General features: G+C 47.5%; 3 protein-coding genes across 3 annotated transcripts; 1 reads left to right on the top strand and 2 right to left on the bottom strand.

Moving 5' to 3' along the window:
- Window positions 1-4,201: 4,201 nt before the first annotated feature.
- Window positions 4,202-6,982, top strand: PHALS_08435 (uncharacterized protein; the record flags this gene model as incomplete). Its single annotated transcript, XM_024723783.1, has 1 exon — window positions 4,202-6,982. One exon carries the CDS (start codon window positions 4,202-4,204, stop codon window positions 6,980-6,982), a length of 2,781 nt encoding a protein of 926 aa, XP_024574725.1.
- A 205-nt stretch (window positions 6,983-7,187) lies between these two features.
- On the bottom strand, window positions 7,188-7,579 carry PHALS_08434 (tubulin-specific chaperone a; the record flags this gene model as incomplete). The annotated part of the gene is made up of 2 exons (XM_024723782.1): window positions 7,188-7,464; window positions 7,536-7,579. The coding sequence occupies 2 exons, from the start codon at window positions 7,577-7,579 to the stop codon at window positions 7,188-7,190; spliced, it is 321 nt and encodes a 106-aa protein (XP_024574724.1).
- Window positions 7,580-7,712: 133 nt separating this feature from the next.
- On the bottom strand, window positions 7,713-9,341 carry PHALS_08433 (adenylosuccinate synthetase; the record flags this gene model as incomplete). Its single annotated transcript, XM_024723780.1, has 1 exon — window positions 7,713-9,341. The coding sequence occupies one exon, from the start codon at window positions 9,339-9,341 to the stop codon at window positions 7,713-7,715; it is 1,629 nt and encodes a 542-aa protein (XP_024574723.1).
- Between the last annotated feature and the right edge of the window lie 154 nt (window positions 9,342-9,495).

Raw genomic sequence — 9,495 nt, 5'->3', positions numbered from 1 at the left:
TGCTCACGTTTCGAAGCAGTTACTGCATGCCAAGAGAGGCATGGTCGGACGGGGTCCGGAGCATCGAAGGCGAGGCCCCAGTGGTGCACGTGAAGTGACATGTATTCTACTGAGCACTGCTCACGTTTCGAAGCAGTTACTGCATGCCAAGAGAGGCATGGTCGGACGGGGTCCGAGGCATCTTGAGCAAGGATCTTCTGATGCGCATGTAGTTGCACCTTATCCGCTGGAGGAATATTGCGGAAATAGCATTTCTTCGTCAGATGTTGTTGATAACATCAAGGCTCCGATGTAGCAGGAAGTGGGGACACAAGACGACGCTTGTATCCACTGGTCTCGATGAGACGTAAATTCTATAGAGAGGAGAAGGCTAAGCCGTTTGTTATCTGCAAGACGCAGGGCGTCAATCCTGACCCAGGGTGTGTCTACCGTAGACGATAGCGCACAATTATACATCCTCGGAAACGGTTCGACGGGAGAGAAATAAGGCGATGTCACCCTCGAATTTATTCCCGCGGTGAATGCTCTTTCTGAGCTGGACAAGATGTCCTTGGAAGAGTTTGGCGGTGCCTTGAAGGCAGGCAATTTAGCCGATGTGGTTAATATACGACCAAACGAGGAAGTCGTGGCTTCTGGGTGAAGCTGTCTTAGAGGACACCAAGAGGGTGCTGAACGCACAAAGTGGATCGTTGACCCTGAAGGATCCCTCGGATCCGTACTATCCTTTGATAAAAGAGTTTCAAGACGTCGTCTCCAAAGACCCGCCGTTGGTCCTACCTCCGGACCGTCGTGTGCGTCATGAGATTGACCTGGCTTCGGAAAACAAATTCTGCGTAACACGCCAATGGCCCCTGTCCGAGAAGCAGTGTGACGTAATTGACGCCTTTTTCTGTGTGAAGCACGAATAATAAATGGTGCGTGAGAGCAAGTCTCCCCATCCGACAGTGAACGGAAGCCGAACGGCAAGTGGCGCATCGTTCACGCCTAAACACTGCCACCATTCCGGCACAAACGCCAAACCCTAACAGGGATGTTCCACAGAACAATATGGTTGGCTGTACAAAGCACAGCGCACTCGACTTGGTCGATGGTTATTATCAATTGCTCATGAGAGCGAATGATATTCCTAATTCCTGCTCCATCGGAACCTTGATGATATTAAAAACATTCAGCGAAGAGCTGCTATTTCTTCAGTCTTCGTCCAGTTGATAAATTGTCACTCCAGTGCATCCGAAAGGTCTTGTCCAGGGTGGATTGGACTTCGATCGACCATGCATGCAGCAATTGCTTCGAAACGTGAGCAGTGCTCAGTGGGTTACGAGCCACTCAACCTGCAACACTGGGGTCTCGCCCTCATTGTTTCGGCCCTTGTCCGACCATGCCACCCTTGGCATGCAGTAACTGCTTGGATACTTGTAGGTTACGTGCCACTCCACGTGCATCACAGGGGCCTTGCCCTTGATGCCTAGCCCCTTGGTCGACCATGCCACGCATGGCATGCTGCGACTGCTCCAATATTTGGGTAGCACTCAGTGTGTTACGTGTCACTCCACGTTCAGCCCGCAAGCCACGCCCGGGACTCCTACCCAAAGCACTTTTGGTGTTTGACAACTCGGAGACTCCGATTTCCAGCACCTTCACCGTCTCGGTCCAGTGCCCATGCCAACTGCGCCTTTGCTTTATGGCAGAGGTGTATTCATGACTATCCAATGCTCCATCTGGAGACGTGGGCGTAGCGCCTGAGGTCTTCGACGTTCAATCAATTCATGGGTCACGGTGGTTCAACCAAGCCATATCAAGGATAAGGTCATACCTCGCATCCAAGCCTAAGACGAGACTGCGTTTCACACTATCAAAGTAACAGAACTTGACACCGAGGTCCACAGGGACCCACGGCACAGTGAAACAAGTTCCCGTCGCTATGCGAACACTGACTGCGTCACTTAACCGCGCTTCCAGTGCCTCAGCATACAGCTGACATTCTTCAATCGTGGGGCGTCGAGCACAATTGCCCGACGCACCAGAATCGATAAGTACACTCCATGGCTTTACAAAGCCCTTCACGGTCGATTTTATGACCAGCAAGCTGGCTTGCACAAACGTTCCGTGCTCAAGAGCACGCAGCTCTTCGTGGCTGGGCCTTGCTGCCCTGTACCTCTTTGAGGCTCAACTGAACTCAGTTCTTCCCCAGCAAAGCACCCCGCACCTACTGGGTGTTCTCCTTCCCCCGCGTCAAACCAGACTGGTTAAAATCGGGACATCGGTGCTACGAACCTTTACGCGCCTTGCACAAGGGACAGCCCATCCGAAGGTGACGGATGTCTTCACAAACAAAACACCTTCGCGTGTTTCACGCTGCTCAGCAGCTCAGAGCTCTTCCTCCTCTATTTCAGCAATGCTGAGGTCAATTGTCTCAGGTCCGCTCGACGAGCTCTGAGGACATGCATTTCAGCCAGGTCGTGTCAACTTTAATTTAAATTTGGCATTCAATGCCACGTCCACCGCTTCTTCAAAAGAAGACGGATTCACACGAAAGACTCCTTCCGTATCAGCGATACAAGTATCAGCTTCGGTTCTAGCTAATAATAGCCTCTCATTTTTATGGGACAGCTCTTGCAGCTACCGACCAGAAGTTTAACTTAGCAACAAGGTTCGGACCCGCTCACTATAGATAGAACGCTGCAACGGGTGACTATTCTCCCCCTGCGAGGGAGATAAAGGTGGAGGATACGTCGAGTCATAAGCGGAAACGGTGCTTCTTTTTTTTTGCGAAATTTCAAATTCAATTTCACATGAGGATTTCGGATGAGCGTACCCCCTCGGCTTTATAAGATAGTGGTTGTGGTATGGCTGGCCCTCATTCCACTGACCAAAAGTGCGCGCCAACCCTTGCTCATTATGCAGCATTGGCCGAGGACGACGTTTTATGGCTGGCTCTGGTGAGCTATCCCGGGTCAGTATATCGATTCTCTCCGACCGTTTAATTGTGCAACCAAAAGTGAGATGGGCATTTTTTCGAATGCTCTTTTTCAGCTACGTCATCGCACTGCTTAAAGGCACTACCAGGGGGTTAGAGCCGTAATGCTGCTCCGAATTACCGGGTAGCCCAGCTTAAGAGAATGGTAAAAGAACGTTCGTGATAAGTCCACATTTATATAGGATATCTTCGTATTCCATTTGGAATGATAAGAGTGTATCTTACTCATGATCGCGATCTGACGCAGCATGTGTGCTATTCATTTGTGTTTCCCAAGCTTTTGAAATCTGTATGTTGCCATCCTAGCTTTTAAGCAGTGGCATTACGCACTAGGTTCATGACGCCTCACCTCATTAGACCGAATGTGATATTTTACGAAGCAAAATGATATCACCAGGTCAAATTGTATATATAATTCATACTCCACCGAGTCCGGAGGCAAAGTCAAAGAAACAAAGGTAAAATGCGTGCGAACGTGAATGACTCGGTGTGGCGCGGTCGCAAGTTAATATTACGAATGCACGTGTAGGCAGTATAATTGCTTTCAACAAAACCTTTTTCTCCGGAGCATATTTGGGTGTGCCCTAAAGAATTGGCAGCATTCTACTCAAAGTGTGGCGAGTAAAAGGTACAGGACTTTTTACCAGTGGAGAGTAATTATAATGATTCTAATGTTATTGTAACAACCCACAAAGTGATGAAAAGCACTACTATAAAGTAGCGATGATGATGATTGAGGATGGGAGGTGATTCAGCCATCCAACAGTGGACTTCTCGTCCTCGTCCGTCGAGAATTAGTATGTGGTGATCAAGTGATTCGTTGATGATTCGCGTTCTACCGCACTATACTGCTAGTGGAAAACTTCTTCCCTTCGGCAAATTATTGTCCGGTGTTGGCGCTTGGTAGTGAATGGTGAGTTGGGGTGTAGAAGTAAGCAATAGATTATGTTAAAGCTTATTGATTAACTGTGTCACCTTTCTACGTATTCGATAAAAATTGAGCTTATTTTGACTGCCTCATAAAAAGGAGTTATCAAATTTTGTGTAGGATGACATCGCCTGACCCGGGTCATGGTTGGGTCAAACCGGAAGCATTATGACCAACCCGGTTCACAACATTATCCCTAGTACAGTTCAATAAGTTAATGATTACGTTGTGTCGTTCCAGTATTTCATTATGACTATTACTTAAGTGTGGCTTTATAATCTCAATATTGCAAAGAGATGGCGGAAGCTGGCGCATTGCTGCACTCGTGTGCCGTGTATTTGTACCTTTTCGACGATGCTCAAGGCTCGTACACGCAGCAAACAGACGCGGCAGTAGGCTGTGTTCTTCTTGCGGGAGAGCGGGCGGTGCAAAGCGGATCGGATGCCTTTTCTCTGCTTCTTTACGACACTCAAAAGACACCACTATTGCAGCTTCCCGTGACGCCTAGCGCGCGCTTTGTGCCTCAGAAAGATAACTACATCAATTTTTACGAGCGCCAGACGCAGCGAAATTATGCGATGCGTTTCAAGGACGCAATATCGAGCGAAAGCTTCATGTCTGCTCTGTCGTATGCCAAAGCGCAGGTTTTCGTGCACGCAAGCAAGTCATATGACCGTCACAAGCCAGGAGTGCTTGTGGATCAGCTTTGTATAGGTAGGGAAGATGCAGAGCCGCTTACTTTTGGAGATGTCGCGGGTGTGACGCTCAGGAAGTGGCAGGGGACGACAAAAGAGAGGGATCGATTTTTTACAGCCAATCCGCTGGATATCACGAAACATCCTACAAGTGAATCATCTAGCGACGTACAAAGAATAAAATTACAGGAGGAAATAGGCGAAATAGATCGTTTTTTGCGGATTCTTGCCACCGAAGCCCTTATCGGAATGAAAAAGATGGGAAAGCGACTCGTGTCTGTAACGTTTCCAGATACGAACGAGTGGATCATTGCTGAAGCAGAATTAGTTAAAGTCAAGAAGAATATCAAGTCTAGAACCACTACAAGTAGTGAGGATTCGCTGAATGATAGACAAGTCCAAGAAGATCGAGAGGACCTAGTCAAACGCATGGCAAGTTTGTCTCGCATGGGCAGTCAAACGTCGGGACTGTTGGCCAGTGTGAAGACGCAACTGGATAATCGTACAGCTGGTGGATTAAATAGTGATCATGACACGGGAGTGTCTCAAACAACTTCCGTTGGACACCAGGCGGGAGATCCTTTAGCAGGCTCGGTACCTGTGCTGTTAGCAGGTCTCCAGCTACCTGGTGAACGTCCAAACTCGCTACACAATGTTGACAATGACACAAATTCTCAAAATTTCACTTTAACTTCGCATGCAACCTCGCTAGCCGCAAAAGTGCTGGAGCCACGGAAAGTCTCTTCCAAGCTCCGCAATGACTCTGCAGACAATATGAAATTGACTTTAGTATCAAGTGACATGGATCGCTTGATGAAAGAGCAGTCAGACTTAGCTCAACTTCGTGAGCAGTTAGAAGAGAGTAAACGCAAACTGGAATTGGAAAACACGAACTCAAGTGCTTTATCGGCTCAATCTCCTCGCACTGCTAGCCTTTCATCGAGTTTGGCTGCACACAAATTATCGCGAGACAAACCCGTGTCATCATTCATACCATCGGCATTTGCACTCATGGGTTCAAGCGCTGTACCGATCGCCTCTCATGGAGCAACGACAAACACCTGGACGCCACCATCTTTGAATCTTGGATCGTCGCTCTCACCTCTTCAACATGCTCCTCCATCATTACCACCTCCGGCACTTCCTTCGGCTCCCAGTGCGCTCTCATTATCTCTTACCCCTTACAATAAGCAGTTATTCTCGTCTTCTTCTAGTATTTCAGGTACAGGACCATCACTGGATCTGGAAAATGGAATTATTCGCTTGCAACGGTCTTCAACATCGATCGAATCAACTCTACAAGACCTTCAGTCCAAGATGGATCGGCTATTGAATTCGCATAACTCGATTAAATCGGCCAAATTTACCACGACTGCGAGCAAATATAATAGCGGTGCTTTCCAATCTTCTACAGCGTCGTCATCATCAATGCTGTTGAAAAATCTGGAGAAAGCTCTTGCTCAGCGTGACCAACTCCAAGAAGTAAATACTCGACTTGAAGAAGCAAATGGTGACTTTGAATCGAATCTTGAAGAGTTGCAAAGCCAAAACGAGTCCCTTCAAATGGAGAACCGAACGTTGCTGGACAAGATACAAAACGGAAACCACTTGCAGCAGGAGAAGTTTCATCTGGAGCTACGAAGTGTGCAACAGCAGCTCAGTCATACACAGGAACAAATGCTGGTATATCAAGAAGAAAATTTTCAACTTCGAGCCCAGCTTAGTGCAAAGGATGAACAGCTTGTGAAGGAGAAGGCAAAGCTGCAAGAAGAGACGCAAGAGCAGTTGAAAGTGCTTCGACGGCAGGTTGAAGATGATGTACGCCAGAGTTCAAAAGATTCGGTCAATAAGCTGGCGAATGAGAAAGCTGCACTTGAGGCGCAAGTTGCTGAATTTACAGCGCAGCGAAAGCAGTGGGAAGTGGAGCGGGAGGTGCTGAACAATCGGTTAAGTCAAGCGCAGAATCAACAAGTGCAACTTCAGGATGAAACGGTCAGAACACAAGCAGCTCAGGATTCACGCGTGCAAGAGCTTTCAAATCACGTCCAGCAGCTTGAAAACGAACAAAAAGTGCTAAAGCAACGAGCAGAAGGGTTTCGTTCAGATGTACAACATTATCAGGAGTTGCTTGCAACAAAGGAACACGAAATGAGTCAGTTGCAGTCAGCGAGAAACGATAAAGAATACGCGGCGCTGAGCGAACTTTTCAAGGAGTTTATGAACGACATTTATTTCCATTTTCAAGATGCTTTTGATGAAGACACGGAATTTACTGGCAAAGAAATTGTCATGGCCATTCGAAAGATTCTTAAGCACAATACGATGAACATTCTTGCGAAACTTGAGGACTTTTATCGCCAGCAAGCGCTGCACCGTCAGTAGCGGCTGTCAGTGACAAAATTACGGCCAAAAGCATGATAATGAAGTCTGAGAGGGTTTTCCACGAAGTTTGTTGATTTTGAGCTAATGCGCGATTAGTTAGCTTAAGACTGATCAAAACGAAATGACTATTCTATAAGTGCGTGAGAGGATCTAATAAAAGAAGATGCTTTAATCATTATGGGGATGTATGATCAAGTCCTGTCAATTAAAGGGGTGTATTGATCGTTGCGAGCAGCTCTTGAGCTTCCTGGAACGTCTCGAGCGGCTCCACTTCGTCACGATGAGCCTCAATAAAGTTGGAAAGGTCAGTAATTGCTTCTTTCAAACGACTTTGACAATCTGGAAGCATTGTCTCCGTTTCTACTAGGACTTCCTCTTGCTTGCGAATATCGTGTGTATCTTTGCCCTCTGCGCGCATTTTTTCGATCTTAGCCTGCTGGGTCGCGTGGTCATTCACGTAGTACTCGAGATCCTTCTTGACTCTAAGCATTTGTTATTAGATAGAAGATACTAAAGCTTTGTCATGTATAAATGCACACACAACCATACTCACCGACGCAAAGTGCCTACTTTGATCTTAAATTGCCGCTCGGCCATTGTGACTTGTCAGCAAATCAGATTAATTGCGATTTAAGATTTAGACATGAGTTATGAATACTTTACAGAGAAATGCCAAGTGTCATGTATTGGATCACCAAAACCTTTTACTGCATTTAACATTTCGTACCATCTAGTTGCTTGAACTGTATGCCTTCTCCAACGGATGTGGGCGCGTGATCACGTCAAAGCGGTCCGGGCCAACGCCAATCCATTTAATGTGCGTACCCAGCAGCTCTTCTATACGCAAAACGTACATTTGAGCCGCACGTGGCAATTCTTCAAAAGTCTTGCATTTCGAGATGTCCTCCGACCACCCATCCAACTCTTCGTATTCTACGACAGAATCCTGAAGTAGCTGCAGATTTGATGGCATACCATCCAACTTTTTGCCTTTGTACCAGTATGCGACTCCGATTTTCACCTTTTCTAGACCCGTTAGCACGTCCAATTTGGTTAAGTTCAACTCGGTAAAGCCATTGACCATGTTTGAGTAGCGCATTTGTGGAATGTCCAGCCAACCGCAGCGACGAGGGCGACCCGTGGTCGTGCCAAATTCGGCACCAACTGTGCCCAAATGTTCACCAACTTTGTCGTGTAGTTCCGTAGGGAAGGGACCTTCACCAACTCGTGTGCAGTACGCCTTGACAATACCAATGATACCATTCAAACGATTCGGCGAGATACCACCTCCGGTACAGACACTGCCAATACTCGGGTTACTTGATGTAACATATGGATACGTGCCAAAGTCAATATCAAGCATCGTGGCGTTAGCACCCTCGACTAAAATCTTTTTGCCCGCCACATAAGCATTGTTCAAGTACGATACCGAGTCTACAGTCATGCCCAGAATTATATCCTTCATGTCGTTGTAAACTTTAATTTCAGCCTCGACATCTGCATCAAGCTCTGGGTAATTGTCTTGATAAAACTTGACCAAGTCACGCATCTTTTCAGTAAAGTCATCGAAATAGCGCAAGTCGCCGACACGCACACCATTGCGCAGCATCTTGGACGAATAAGCTGGACCTATACCTTTCTTGGTAGTTCCAATTTTGTTTCTGCCGCGACGCAGCTCGTTAATGCCGTCAACTTCCTGGTGCAGATCCAACACCATGTGGGCACGATCTGAGATAAAGATCCGACCTTCACAGTCAACGCCCATTCGCTTGAGCTCCTCGAGCTCTTCAAGAAAACTCGGCAAGTGCACCACGACACCGTTACCGATAATGCATGTGGCGTTTGGATTTAAAATACCAGACGGCACTAGGTGAAATTTGTACTTCTTACCCTCGTGTACAATAGTGTGACCAGCGTTTGAGCCGCCAGCCACTCGCACAATTACGTCATACGATTGAGACAAACTGTCCACGAGTTTTCCTTTTCCTTCATCACCCCACTGAGCGCCAAGCACAACATCTACACCGGCGTTCAAGCCGTCTGTGTGGCGGTGCGGGTTGGCCACAGCACTTTCGATGCGATTTAGTTTAGCTACGACCTCTTTCAGCATTGCTTGGGAAACGGCTTCGCGGCTCACAGGCTTAGCCGCGCCCTCGCACTTAGAAGATGAGTTATCATATCCGCTGGCTACGCTGGCCGCACCGATGAGCGCCATGGCGGCCGCTACAGGTAGTAGACTCACGAAGCGGCCATTCTGATTGGCATCGACAGCCGTAGCAGATCGCATCATGGCTGATGCATGAGCTGAACGGAATTGCTGACTTTGGCATTGAGCCGCAAAGCACCGGGCAGCGCGCATGGTCTTGGACACAATGTCAAGACGCATACCAATCTAGGTATGAATCCTAGGATGGAATGGCTCGCAAGTGCGGCCGTAATTAGTACTACTCCTGGTGGACTCAAATAGTAATACTGTAATACTTTACGGCACTTATGTACTGTACTCTATTTTG

Source organism: Plasmopara halstedii (genome assembly GCF_900000015.1).
Source record: "Plasmopara halstedii genome assembly, contig: Scaffold_322, whole genome shotgun sequence".
Classification (NCBI taxonomy): domain Eukaryota; phylum Oomycota; class Peronosporomycetes; order Peronosporales; family Peronosporaceae; genus Plasmopara; species Plasmopara halstedii.
The sequence above is the reverse complement of the archived record's forward strand: the minus strand, read 5'-3'. Positions and strand labels throughout refer to the sequence as shown.